This window comes from Dendropsophus ebraccatus, chromosome 1, assembly GCF_027789765.1.
Source record: "Dendropsophus ebraccatus isolate aDenEbr1 chromosome 1, aDenEbr1.pat, whole genome shotgun sequence".
In the NCBI taxonomy this organism is placed as follows: domain Eukaryota; kingdom Metazoa; phylum Chordata; class Amphibia; order Anura; family Hylidae; genus Dendropsophus; species Dendropsophus ebraccatus.
The window spans coordinates 98807184-98821824 of NC_091454.1; the positions used below are offsets into that span (position 1 = coordinate 98807184).

The 14641-nt window shown below is 38.7% G+C and overlaps 1 protein-coding gene across 2 annotated transcripts in view; it reads left to right on the forward strand.

Moving 5' to 3' along the window:
* TWF1 (twinfilin actin binding protein 1) overlaps positions 1 to 11200 on the forward strand; it is a 31449-nt gene extending 20249 nt beyond the window's left edge. The window contains exons 5-9 of one of the 2 annotated variants that reach the window (XM_069975979.1): positions 2241 to 2345; positions 5300 to 5425; positions 6817 to 6967; positions 7285 to 7406; positions 8991 to 11200. In XM_069975979.1, coding sequence (XP_069832080.1) covers positions 2241 to 2345; positions 5300 to 5425; positions 6817 to 6967; positions 7285 to 7406; positions 8991 to 9161 — 675 coding nt within the window. In that variant the 3' untranslated portion in view covers positions 9162 to 11200. The remainder of the gene's footprint in view (positions 1 to 2240; positions 2346 to 5299; positions 5426 to 6816; positions 6968 to 7284; positions 7407 to 8990) is intronic. The other variant, XM_069975980.1, reaches the window with a different exon arrangement.
* The last annotated feature ends 3441 nt before the right edge of the window (positions 11201 to 14641 follow it).

A 14641-nucleotide genomic window follows, 5' to 3' on the forward strand; every position in this document is an offset into this window, starting at 1 on the left:
ATCTTCTCATTGGTGTCCTGCTGTAGCTACTGTTGAGCTTTCCACGCACAGAATTCCGTTTATAACCCTCTCCCGTGTTTTTATCCACATCTTCTTCCTTCTTAGGTTGGAATCATGTCGTGTAAATGTAATGTTGTTACGTGATTTTTAGTTTAAGATGCGTATTTCAAACACCATGCTGCCTTACCCAAAATTTAAAAGTGGGATTCCACTTTAGGAAAATATTTATATGACTGGGGGTAGTTTTATCTTTCATTGGTTAGTATTAGTGCCTTAGATTCCAGGGTTCTGGCTTAAAATTTAATCAAGCATGACATGGTGTTTGTATGTTGTCCCCATGCTTGTGTACTTTTCTTTCATGCACCCCAAAAAAAGCCCTGATGAGTAGTGATGACTGTCTCATTGCTGCAGAATATGTTGGAGCCATAATATAAAAATTAAAATTTTAGATTAATTTTATTGAATTAGAAAAAAAATATCAAACAAGTCTGTTTAATTCACATTAGGCATAACACTGTATACAGTGTGTTCTTGTGACTGTGTAAGAAATGGTTAGTCTGTGTATCAGAACACCCTCTACTAGATAATAAATGTAATTGGTAGTCTAGCTCTTTTGTAAGGTGAACCATAAGAGAAGACATACTGTAAGGTTTTCTGTAACAGGGAAGTAATGGATGTTCATTCAACCCTGCTGTGCCCTTAATCCTTCACCAGTAAAGCTTTTATGATTTCACCACAGTTATATCTCATTACATCATCCATATGCCAGAGGATTGTATAGAGAACCAGGCTGGTACTAACCTATATCTGTCTTAAAGTTTGTGACAGTCAAATAATATCCAGTGTCTTTGCTGTCTGGTATATTTAAAATGCTTATAAACTGATACAGTACTTAAAATGCTGCAAAAAGGAATATTTTATGTAGTTTTATGTGGCTGGCCTTTCTAACAAGACATGCTAAACTAGGGAGGGGCACACTTTAAGTGTCATACTGCTTGTCATGGGGGTAAGGCTTGGAGAAAGCTCTCATGAGACATGCCTGTTATGCAGCAGATTAGATAAATACCAGATGGCTTTCTGACAGGATGCTTTAATATAAAGGGCAACAGCATGGCATTAGGAGGAGCTGAATGACTTGTAGATTGTTTGCACACACAACTATATAGGGATGCATTCAGAGATTTTTTTTTTTTTTTTAAATAGGACCGCATTCCCTTCCTATATTTTTGTATAGGAAGAAACCTACAATCAAGTCGGTCTGGGCTAGGAGAAGCCGGAGGGAAGCCATTCCCATAACACTTCTCCCTGGCTTGTTTTTAAACTGCATTGTCTCACTGTTAAAACACAGCAGTGTCAAACAATGCAGGTGTTTGTAGTGAGGGAGTCGGTTGGCATATCATATTGCCCCTGACAGGTTTGCTTTTTTTGCTTAAAAAGTTCTTTAAAAACCTTTGCCCGTTGCAGCTTTAGATACGTTTCACATTTATTCTCTTTTTCACCCCATCCCCAAAAACATGAGTAATAAATAACTATATAAAACTATTTAATAAGTGGCAGATTTGCAACATGAACAATGTGTAAAATATATTCTTTACAACAAATAAAGCACAGCGGCACTCACCAGGCTGGCTTCACATTCACGGATTTTAGTCATTCGTGGAGAGTTAGCAGTGGTACAGAACATTCCAGAATGCTCCACAGCTAGGCTAGGCTGGAGGGTTTTGCGTTTATTTGTGGTCTGGAAGAAGTGGAGATAACGTGAAACAGCCGTAGCCTACCTGTGAAGCAGGTTAACTATCTGAGAATGATTAAATATAGTCGGTGAATGTGAATCCAGCCTGAGTGTCGCTGTGCTTTAATCAATTAAAAAGGATACATTGCATTATCTGACTTGCAGCTACTTTCGGACGTTGAGTCTATGCTCCCACTTTGGTCTGGTGCTGTAGTCCAATGACCCCCCCCATGACATTGCCTTATGCACAGTACTAGTGAAAGGATCAAGGCGGGGAGAGGGAACACAATGGCCAAGAGGCCCTGCCTTGGTGACACGGTCCACAAGTGATTAAAAGCATTTTACAGCTAAAAGAAGTAAAGGAAATTGTTTACAAAGATATATTTCGCTCTGATAAAGAAATGTCATTAATTGCTGTAAGCAATGAAAAGAATCTTACTATCAGTGTGACGAACCTTCCACTTTATTTCCATTGGGTTGTGTTGATAAATACCCCTTTTGTGTGCAGGAAGATGTTTCGCTTAGTGGCTACCATAAATACTTGGTCTGCAGATCAGCTCCTGCTCCTCTTACTGCATCAGAAGAGGAATTGCGGCAAATAAAGCTGAAAGAGGTGAGACTTTTCTTTCTATTTGAGTAAAAGAAAAAAATGGTTCCTAACCTAAAACAATCAATCATAAAAAAATACAATGCAGGTGCTTTGGTTTGGCAAGCTGCTAAAAAGAGTAAGACATAGAAACATAGAAGATTGTTGGTAGAAAAGACAACCTAGTCTACCCGTTCAGTATTTACTTTATTATCTTAGGAAAGATATATGTATATATCAGGCAGGATAACATTCAGTTACTGTAAATTTACCAGCCACATCTGCTGCAAGTTTGTTCCAAGCATCTACTACTACGAAGTTATATTTTCTCACGTTGCTTCTGATCTGATCCCGACTAACCTCAGATTACTCTTATGTTTAATTTATTACTGAAAACACTTCCTTTGCGAACCTTATTTAGTTCTTTAACATATTTAAAGGTTTCAATCATATCCCCACTTTTGCTTCTTTCCTCCAGACTATACCGGTTTAAATGCTTAAAGGGGTTGTCACGAAGAAAACTAGGTCTATACTGATGCATTATTTTTACGAAAACCTATTTCAAATGTACAAGCAAAAGGGTATGTTCACACAACGTTCTTTTCTGGTCATATTTTTGGATGGCCATTATTTTGAGGGAGAAATACGGCCGTATTTTGGTAATTACAACGGTAATAAAGAATCATGATCACTATTTATGGCCGTAATTATCAAAAATATGGGCAGAAAAAAAATGTTGTCAGCATACCAATAGGCTCCCCATTCTCCATGTGTCTGCTTTGTTTTGACAACCTGTTGCTTTAGTTACAGCCTGTCAGGCTTCCACTAGCTCAGTTGCAGTCTCCTGATCTGTCCCATTAGTACTGGAATTTTGTTTTCACTTCACATGCAGCAAGAGGGATCGTGGGAAAGTGTCTGCACTGTTGCATGGCAAGAGCAGGGTCAGAGTTCAGAGAATAAACTAGGAAGTAATAAGATGTATAGGGAAGAAAAATGGCACAGGGATGTAAGCTTCTTTACTAAAAACAGTAAAAAAAAAAATATTTCTCTACATAATGTATATGTATGTGGCGCGCATCTGATTATATCTTCTTTTTTTTTCCTGACACTGCCCCTTTAAAGTGTCACTGTTGTTTTTCTAGGGGGGTTTTTGTAGAAATTAATAGTACAGGCGATTTTAAGAAACGTTGTATTTGGGTTTATTAGGCAAACATGCCATTATCTGCATTCAATAAGACTTTCCCCAGGTCCCCCCCCCTCCCTCCTCTCCTTTCTCTCATTCACTGCTCATTATCAGGAAATCTTGACTCTTTTGCATCAGTCGGGCCCTGTCTGTTCTATGGAGAGGGGAGGGGGGAGGAGGGAGATTAGTCCCCAGCAGAGAACAAAAGATTACACAGCGAGACCTGTGTGAAAGCTGGTATTCAGAGGTCAGTGCTGACTTCAGAGGAGATAGCCCAGTGATGTAGCTGTAAATTAACTCTTTGTTGTCCTGTTTTGGTGCCTCCTCTCCCTCCACCCCTCCCCTCTCCATAGAAAACCATGAAGACAGGGGCGAGAGCTTCAAACTGCTTCTTCATGATAAAATGCATTTTTCAGCTAATAAATTCAATTACAACGTTTCTTAAAATGGCCTGTACTATAGATTTCTGCACAAAAAAAAAATGTAAACGACAGTGACACTTTAAGTCTTTCGTGATAGTGAGTCCGCTAGAATAGGAGCTCTTGTCTGTGGTCTGTGGGTGATAAGGCAATAAGAGGCATATCTAAAAGGAGTGCAGAGAGTGTGGTCACATAGGTCTTGAAGGGGGGGGGGTTCTTCATATGAGCACACCAGTACTATAAATGATGTGTGATAGATGGGGAATCCTTTACAGTCTTTCAGTGGGACCCAGGATTTTGTTTAAAGAGAACCAATCATGGACGAAAGTTAAAAAATTTTTATTCCCTAATTAGATGTAAATCATCATTTTATTGACATTTGTAAATATAAATCATTATTTTTATTGCCACGTTTTTTAATTATTCACTTTTTACTTTCCTGTCTCGAGCCGGCTCTTTTCAAAAGAGCCGGCGCGAGACAGGAAACTCCCGTCATGCAGAGCGGCAGGAAAGGTTCCCATGATCCTTTGCCCGCCGCTCCGTTAATACACAGTGATCTCGCGCTATACAGCGCAAGATCGCTGTGTATTTTCTAGTCCCTCTTCTCTAATCTATTTATGAAGATACAGACTGCCTCTGCAGTCTGTATCTTTATACTTTACCTATCCTCTTCTTCGGTGGAGCAAGGCCGGCGCCGCCATCTTGATTACGTCACTTGCGTTCCAGCGGTGGAACGCAAGGCCCGTAATCAAGATGGCGGCACCCGGCCGTGCGGCACTGAAGCAGAGGATAGGTAAAGTGTAAAGATACAGACTGCAAATACAGTCTGTATCTTCATGAAGTCTATCTATGAAGATACAGACTGCCTTTGCAGTCTGTATCTTTATACTTTACCCGATTCTCTGTTCCCTGGCTGTTCCGGCGGCGGCGCCATCTTGATGACGTCACGCTGGAACGCACCGCTGGAACGCAAGTGACGTCATCAAGATGGCGGCGCCCACCGGAACAGCCAGGGAACAGAGGATCAGGTAAAGTATAAAGATACAGACTGCAAATGCAGTCTGTATCTTCATGAATAGACTTAGGGAGAGATATACTTTCATAATAGGGACAGTTACATTTAGGTGATTGGTTCTCTTTAAATCCCGCTGAATGCAATTCATGAACAAATTATCTGCCAACATAAATATTAGAAAATGGATAAAAAGTCATTTTAACATATTTCAGGTAAATTTAGAAGAAATCTCCTCTACACCTCAGTGACACAGGGAAGTAAACTTGGGGTAGAAGTTCCATTTTAGTTGCAGATTTTCTTGTGCTTTGTGTTATGTAACACTGTATTTTTAAAGTGACCGTTTTGATTGCATGCAATTTTTCAGACTCAGACAGACGTTTCCGTAGACACCAAGCACCAAACTCTTCAAGGAGTTGCTTTTCCAGTAGAAAGAGATGCATTCCAGGCACTGGATCAATTGAAGAATAAGAAGCTTAACTATGTTCAATTAGTGAGTAAAACTTGATTTGTTTTGGGACATTCGTTTATTACTGGAGCAGTCAATAGATGATACACACAGCTGTCTGTACAAACATCAGGAACTTACATATATGGTGTTCTAGAGCATGTTTAAAAACACTAAATACTCTGTTGTTGTTGGTTTGTTTTTTTTATTCATAGAAATATTAGATTGACATATTCGGATAATGGCTGGTGTTTTGTGTGTAAGAGGGTTCATGCCATAATTCCATTTGGGATTCATCACATTTTGACCGATATCCAATGTATATGTCTGTGTCATGATGATGAAACGTGTTCATACTAGATATACTTGTTGTACTGTATCCAGATGTGCACAATGACAGGCTATAGTATTCTACGATTATATACAATAAAGTATGTCACCATGCTGCATTTAGTTGGCAGCGAAACTGATTTCTTTTATTTCCTGATCTTTGTCACATAATTTTCACAAAGGCCATGGTTACAGATTAACCAGTATGGCTTATTTCTATATTAGAGCCGTTAGGGCACGCTAGGAGTTGTGGCTTACATTACAGACTGACTGCAGCTTTTATTTTTTAAGTTAATATTTTTCTGTGTACTTTTATAAACATCATACTGAAAAATTATACTGTCCCACAGACACTCTAACTTCCCCTTCCTTGATAACAGAATATCAAATCTAATTCTGATTTATTTTTTTTATTTGTTTCATGGGTTACTGATTACTAAATTGTTGAAAATGTGAACAGTACAATAATAATAACCTATGTATGCATAAATATAGCTTCGTGTGTCAAAATTTGTTTTTATAGAAACTCTATGATTAAGAGAAAAAGGGAATCTGTCAGCCAATCTGCATACTATGAGACACTGACAAATAGTGAGATAACTAATCAAACCACATCTTTTATAAAACTTTGCCTTTTGATGTAAGCCATAAAATAAGGTTTCTTAGCTTCCCCTCAAGCAAACCTTTGCATACAGATCACATGCCTGTAACATGGTTACTTTACCTGTGCTCCTGATTACAGTACCCAGGGCTGAGTGCAGGGGGAGTGTTGAGCATGACTGTGACTGTAAAACTAGTCACAGGTGTTGTTTTTCAGCAGAGAGTTGAGGAGAACAGCATTGGAATGCTGCTGTCTTGTCAGGTCATGGGGTGGTTGTTTAATGCCACGAGGACCTGACAGGTTCCTTTCTAATGTTTCCTTTATTTTGAACAGGTGTATGTGCTGTTCCTGCAGGACATGTAAATTTTATTAAAACTTTCCAGGCACATTTTTTATTTTTTTGCATATGACTGCCAGTACTATGTGAAAGTACAGTAGTGTTTTATCCAAATGTATTTTAGGTTGTATTCTATTGTCATTCTTATTGACATATGTTTCTTTATAGAAAATTGATATAAAAAATGAAACCATTGTCTTGGCAAACACTGCGCACACAGAAGTGAAAGACCTGCCAGCAAGGATTCCAAAGGATGCTGCACGTTACCACTTTTTCCTTTATAAGCATTCCCACGAAGGGGATTACTTGGACTCTATAGGTATTGTATTTGTTTTTAACATTAAAAAAAAACATCAATTGAAATCATTTTCCTTTCTGGATAACTAAGAGGATGCTTTAAGTAGACCTATGTTTTGTTTTTGTTTTTTAAATCAGAAGCATAGCTCATATTTAACAGGTGGAGCCATATTGCTGTAGTCATATAGAACAATCTGGTACCTATCAAAGAGAAAAACGTATGCAGATAATGGAGGCAGCTGTTAAACTACATCGATCCAGATTATTCCACAAGGGCCATATGGAATCATGCAATTTTAGAATTTCATTTTTTTATATATGTGTGCTCATTTTTTGCAGTGTTTATTTATTCAATGCCTGGGTACAACTGCAGTATACGAGAGCGAATGCTTTACTCCAGCTGTAAGATCCCACTGTTAGATGTCATTGAAAGACAACTAATGATGGAAATTGTCAAAAAGGTAATGTTGCCTCCAGTTAATGCGTTGTTAAAAGTATTTGCATCAGGTATTTCAATGTTTGTTGCTGTATAGAGAATAAATATGGAAAGTGAGCAAATGAAAAACAAGCATTTCTTTTTTCAACTTGTCCTGCGTTCCAGGTGTGAAAGGTTTGCAGTCCTTCTATACTGTGCGTCCCACTGTTGATAGGATGCTATTCTCTAACTTCCTCTGTAGTTAGCCCCCTCCCCCATAATGTATACCTAATTTCCGCCCCCCATATTCTATGTCCTCTACTGTGCATCATTTTAACACTCCTGCAGCTTGTGTTGAGCATGGGGGGGGGGGGCAGATCATAACAAGTCTGGTATTTATGCTCAGTCACCCAGTATCAGGGATTAAATCAGCTGACTTAAACTCAAGCTTATTTTTAGAGTAGGGTTGATAATTTAAGCCTATTCCAAAAAACTTGCAAAATGAAGCTAGGTATTATTTTCTGAGAAACCTGGTATATTTTCTCAATGACAGCATTGGACAGATTCTGCTTTCACAGACAAGTAAAGCATGGAGTAATATGGCTGTAGATACAAGTTAACACTTGGCATTGTTCAGCATTAGTGAAAGTTAATTGTATTATCAGTTTACAGTGGTTTGAAACTAGATGGGAAGTCAGTAGGGTTTTAGTTAATCAGACCCCCACAGATGTGATATTGATGGTGTTAAACCAACACTTGGCATGTCATGGAAAAGCCTATATGTAGCCTGATCTGGATGATACATTGGAGAAAATAGCCAGATATTTAGCAAATTATGGTAAAACTGACATGTTTGTGTTCTGTGGGTCAGGGCAGTTACAATGTTACCCAATTTATATAACTAATTTTACAATTGAAAAAAATTAACATTTTCTTTTTTGTTTTCTGTTTACCATGCAGGGTTGATAACATTGTATTTTAACCCCATAATGACATGTGACATACATATACTACATATGCACCATGACACACATGTACATCATAGTGCAACATTTATTTATTTATTTATTTTTTTAGATAACTCGCTTTTTAGACTGTAAGCACTGTCTGCTGGCAGCAGCCGATACTTAGTCAGTGGCTGACTTTTGTGATCACACTTATGGTGCTTTTACACAGAGAGATTTATCTGACAGATTTTAGAAGCCAAAACCAGGAATGGATTTGAAAAGAGGAGAAATCTCACTCTTTCCTTTATGACCTGTTCTTTCTGTTGTCTGTTCCTTGCTTTGGCTTCAAAGATCTGTCCGATAAATCTCTCTGTGTAAAAACACCATTATGCTATAGCAATTGTCGCACTTAAGAGGATCACTGTCAGGTGCTGCACCTGATTGTTTTTTATAACAGCAGGAGACCTTCTACTTGCCTCTGTGATGCCCAATCATCAATCTGATAATAGTGTCTGCCTCAGGCAGGCTCTATGGATAAATACCTTTATTATGGGTGGTCGTGAAGAGGTTAAACTCTAGAACTGCCAATGGCAGAATATTCATTTAATGTAATTTATCATGCTCATACTTTATAGTGTATATTTCAGATCGGTAACCTTACCTTTTCTATTATATTTGCACAGATTGAAATAGATAATGGAGATGAACTGACGTCTGATTTTCTCTATGATGAAGTGCACCCAAAGCAGCATGCACACAAGCAAAATTTTGCAAAGCCCAAAGGTCCAGCAGGAAAAAGAGGAATCAGGAGACTCATCAGGGGTCCTGCAGAAGCTGAAACAGCCAATGACTAGAACGGTACAGCGTGTGTGTGGAATGGTGAACATTGACCAATCCATCCTGGTGTTCACCAATGCACACAGTAAAATGTCTTCAGTTTGTCATTCCTCCACTCCTGGTCACTTTTTTTTTTTTTTTTACTTCTGTCCTGAAGTATATGGATGGCTGCTCCAGTGTTAAGTATAGATATCCATATGAAAGCATAACTAGCCACCACTAAAAGAAGTAGGAGCAAATTACAGTGCATTTGTGGTTTGCACAAAAAATGGTAAATTGAAAATATTAATATATTTGTATGTACAGCAAATATGTTTTCTTCAAGAAGCTAAGATCGAATCCTTTAGTTAATTTAAATAGGAAGATTGTGAATGAAACCAGGGTATAGTTTATCATGAAAGAGTACCAAGCAATACATTTTTGATCCCTTCAGATCTTGTACAATGGTAATTGAATCCATACAATCAACTAGAGCCATGAAGTACACTAAGCAATCACATGGACAGCTCCGTTACAGATTATTGCCGTATTTATCAAAGGGTGTATAACACATACTGGTGTAAATGGCTCATAGCAACCAATCACAGCTCAGATTTCAGCTCTGCTAAAATAAAAGCAGAGTTGTGATTGGTTGCTATGGTTTACAGTAGTTTGTATTTTACACCCTTTGATAAATCTATATTTCTCACTGTACCCTGCATACAGTGTTCTAGATTAATCCATATTCCTTGAAAAGGCTGAAACTGCCACTTACAAAATCTCACCCACTCCAGAAAAGTTAGTGGGCTGTGGACCCTTCACATTCAACAAATATGCAGATGTCTGTCAGTTGTACAGAATATCCAGACTTGTTAGAATAAAGGGACTTTTATTTACCTGTTTGATTTCACCTGAAATAAAGGCATAGCTAGTTCAGGTGTTTGTATATTGAAAAGCTGTTGCAGTAACAGAACTGCACTAAGTGTGTGTCCACTTCCATGTAGATATGTAACTGTCTCAGAAATTGATCCTACCAAAAATATTGAAGAGAATATAGGCTTCAGGTGCAGCTGCGTAAGTGATCTGTAAAGGTATTCTCCACTTTGGTTCTTTTAAGGGGAACCAGTCACATCCCTTACACTGTGTAAACCCTCCCCAGTACATTTATAGCTATCGGGCACAACTGGACACTATACCTGGTAGTTTGCAGTAAGGTAGCATTATTAAAATAACAAGTTCGTAGCATCATGTAGTCATGCTGCCTCTGCCTCCATGCCTACTTACCAGGGATTAAAGCTTTTTTCTTTTTTTTTTATTTAAATGGCACAGCGCCATAATGCAGTGCCCAGCAGCTATAAGGTACTGGGGAGGGTTCATACTGTGTAAGTGACGTGATTGTTTGGTTCACTTTAAGCAGTAAAAAAAAGTCATGAATATTTATCCGGCACTCTGCAACGATGAGTGGCCTGGGGTTATGTTACTGAAGAGCATCAGATGAATATTCAAGAGGAAGCAGCGGGCGGATTGGTGCACCAAGGGGTGCCGCACAGTCTTGCAAGCAATGTTGCATGGGTATTGAGGAGAAATAGGGGTGTAGTGCCCACCATATTCAAAAAGTATATGTAGAAACACAGCCTTAATTTCCAATTATTCTGTTTATCTGCAATACCTTTGCTGTGACTCCCAGTGTAATTGCAGAACAAAGCTTTCAGGTAATTTTGATAGCACAAAAGAACTGATTCCCCTGAAGAGAGACATGCAGCAAGGGTGACCCCCTATACTACATCTATATGTATTAATAGGGAATATATGTCTCTCATGTTTAGAAAACAAACGTTTTCTGCTTCATGTTGTAATTTTTTTCCCATAACTGGTGAGGTGTAGATATAATATGCACACCTTACTTTACATATTTCTGTTTAGGTTTCAGTCTTATTTTACTTTAAGATAATATATATATAAACTACATTGTGATAAAGGCCTTACTCTTCACAATGTCATAAAGAGATAATGGCAATATACTAATTTCTTCTGCAGAGAAATGGTAACTGCATTAAACTTGAATCTATTAAATGTTATGGTGATCCTTGCTTATTGTGTGAATAGTGGACATTACTGTTTGTTTTTGTCAAGCGTGGATTTACGGAGGTGTTTTTCTCCTGCAGATTAGCAAGTGAGCACTACTGCATTTTTTTATACTATGCATTCTTATGAATATAGCAATATAACATTTTACAAATATAAGATCACAATAGCCATTGCCACTTTATTAATACATTTGTGTAACTTCCCACTTGTGAAATACAGGTACACGACCTGATAACTGACATTTCAGCCCTAGTCTGGGGGTGTTTTTTACTTGATGCTGATTAGGCTAGGTTCACACTGCGTTTTCAGCATCCATTTAACGGATCCGTTTTTTTTTGCAAAAAACTGATGCATTTGTGTGCATCCGTTTTTGATCCGTTTTTCCATTGACTTCCATTATAAAAAAAAAACCCAGATCAAAACGGATAAGTTTTTTTGACGCACAATAAAGTACTGTTGACACTACTTTTTTGACCGCTAAAAAAAACGGATCCGTTAAACGGATGCTGAAAACGCAGTGTGAACCCAGCCTTAGTAATATTCTCCTTTTGTATGAAGAGATGTAGTTACCTTTTTATAGTTCAATCTACACACACTTTATACAGCAAGTTCTTTGTCACATCAGGGTAACCGCTGTAACTGACCCTGTAGACTTGATGATGGGCATGTCATATTTGCAGACACCTAAAAAGGCATTATAACACTACAGTGGGCTACTTTTTATAATTCAGCAGTGACAAAAAGTGTGTTTCTTCTTAATCTTTTACTATGCATTTTTAAAAGGAATTTCTATCAAGGACTTGATTATTTTGGAACCAAAGATTATATTGTTGTAACAGCATTACATTGCAAGGGGAAATTCAGTCAAAGTGATACTCTGCCATGCCGTAGATCGATGTGAGGATATTACAGTAGTGAGGTCCCAGATCACTGATTGCCAAAACACAGGTCCCCCTGAACCCCTTAATGGATCTAAAAGGGCATTTAGTCACTCATATGACATAACACTCTAAGTACACTGCCATGGCCCTTTTTTTATATATATGGGGGGGTCAGGTTTTCAGGAACAAAAATATCAGTTAAGCTCTAAAGGGAGTTGATTTACTGAAGATGTCATTCATCCTGGAAATCAGTGGTGAGGCAAGACACCAATCTTCACCAATGTGATCATTTCATATGTGTCTATGATATCAGATGAATTAGAATGAAGTTCCCCCTTTTAAAGAGAACCTTTCATTACTTTCATGCTGAGTGAACCATCATTGGGCAGTCCCCTTTGGCTTCTGCCTGCCTGCCTGCCCCATTTTACCCAGGATGGGACAGATTAAAGGGAACCATTCACCCCGTGGCCCCCGTTAGAAACAGACAAACAGTTACATAAAGGTCAATATACTTACCATATCGCTCCCGGTCCCGTCCCGGATCTTGTTGTTGACACGGAGAAATCGCCGATTCTTCTTCTCGCGCCCATTATGGTAATGAGCGCCGCCGGCCCGAAGTCCAGCCTTCTCCCCGCCTCCGACACTTGATTGACGCCGGGTCTTCTTCCTCCTTGTCTTCTTTCTTCTCGCCGGATCCCGCGCAGGCGCCGTGACGGTCGTTTTCGGCGCATGCGCAGTTCACAATTGAAGCCGCTCCACAGCTTCAATGTTTACTGCGCGTGCGCCGATTGTCAGAGCTGAAGTGACGTGTTGGACTTCGCGCATGCGCGGTACACAGGAACGTCACGAGCACGTATCCTGTTTACCGCGCAGGCGCAGAAGAGATGACGAGACCTTCGCAACGGCGCCTGCGCGGGAATTCGTGAGGAGACTGAAGACTGAAGACGTCAATCAAGTTCCAGGAGGCGTGGATGGGCGGCGACGAGAAGAGGACCTCATGAATAAGTTGGACTCGTCCGTCGTTTCCTATGGACGTTGGACTCATCTCAGCTCATTACCATAATGGGCGGGAGAAGAAGAATCGGCGATTTCTCCGTGTCAACAACGAGATCCGGGACGGGACCGGGAGCGATATGGTAAGTATATTGACCTTTATGTAACTGTTTGTCTGTTTCTAACGGGGGCCACGGGGTGAATGGTTCCCTTTAACCAATCAAGGCTGGCAGGGAGAGGTAAGCTGCTGGGAAGTACCCTAATGGCTCGTGGTTTAGGCAGCATAAAAGCAAAGTCCGGTTCCCTTTAATGTTTCCTTATTGTAGTCTTCCAGATCTCTGTTCTTTCCAGCTGAACATGTTATTCACAAGCGTGATGCACTAGACCTAGTGTCAGGCTTTGTTATGCTTAACTGTAGCAGTAATTTTTTTTTTTCACTGATTTTGTAACTCTTGAATAAAGGACCTCTTTTCTATGCTTTGAAACTGGGAATGTGATGTAGTTTCTCTGTTTTGCTGTCTACAAACTTTTATTGAAATGGCATGTTTTACGATCTTACCTGATTGTGCAACTTTATAAGAGTTTTTTTTTTTTTTAATGAATTTTGTTTGACCTGTATGTATGATTATGGAATGATAAGAAAAAAATCTAAACAGAGTGTTTGAATAAACTCAACCTAAAAGCATAAATATCTGCTTGTTTGCTCCTTTCTACTGAGAGATATATACCTATTTTTTTTTATTAATTTTTTTTTAACCATAAAAATACATTTTATATTTATCTCATGCCTCACATTATGTTTTTATCGCAGGATTACTTTTAAGGCTGTGCTCACACATGGTACATTTTTGTTTTGTTTTTACCTCAATTTCCCCAGTGAAAGCTGAGCTGAGATTGGTTGCTGTGGACAGTTCACACCAGTTTCTATTGTACACAGTTTGATAAATATGGGTCCTTTTGTTTACAAGAAAAAAAAACTATAATTATATATTTTGCCAATTTTCAACATTTGCATTTATCAGTTTACACAGTCATACTACACAGCTATTTTAACAATTAACAGGTGTCTGCTTTTTTAAATTCAATTTTAGGGGTTTAGAAGGTGTAAAAGTAGAGCATGAACGTTTTAAAAACATATTCATGCACCAATTTAGTTCTGCAGTAGCTTTAAGGAACCTATAAATAAGAACATCACCATAAATCATGCTGGTTTTGACAATTAACCCCTTAAATGATTTAAAACTAATGGTGCGTTTACACAGATTTATCTGACAGATCTTCGAAGCCAAAACCAGGAACAGACTATTATCAGACAACAGATCATAAAGGAAAGACAGGGATCTATCCTCTTCAAATCCATTCCTGGCTTTGGCTTCAAAAATCTGTCAGATAAATCTGTCTGTGTAAACACACCCTTAGAGGTGAAATTTAAACATTTTATTTTAATCCATCTTTTTGTAATGCAGATGTTAACTGTCCAACTTAATTTTTGATTTCCCCCCTTTCAGGTGATTTAGAAATACCACTATATGCAGAAACTACCCCCCCCCCCCCCC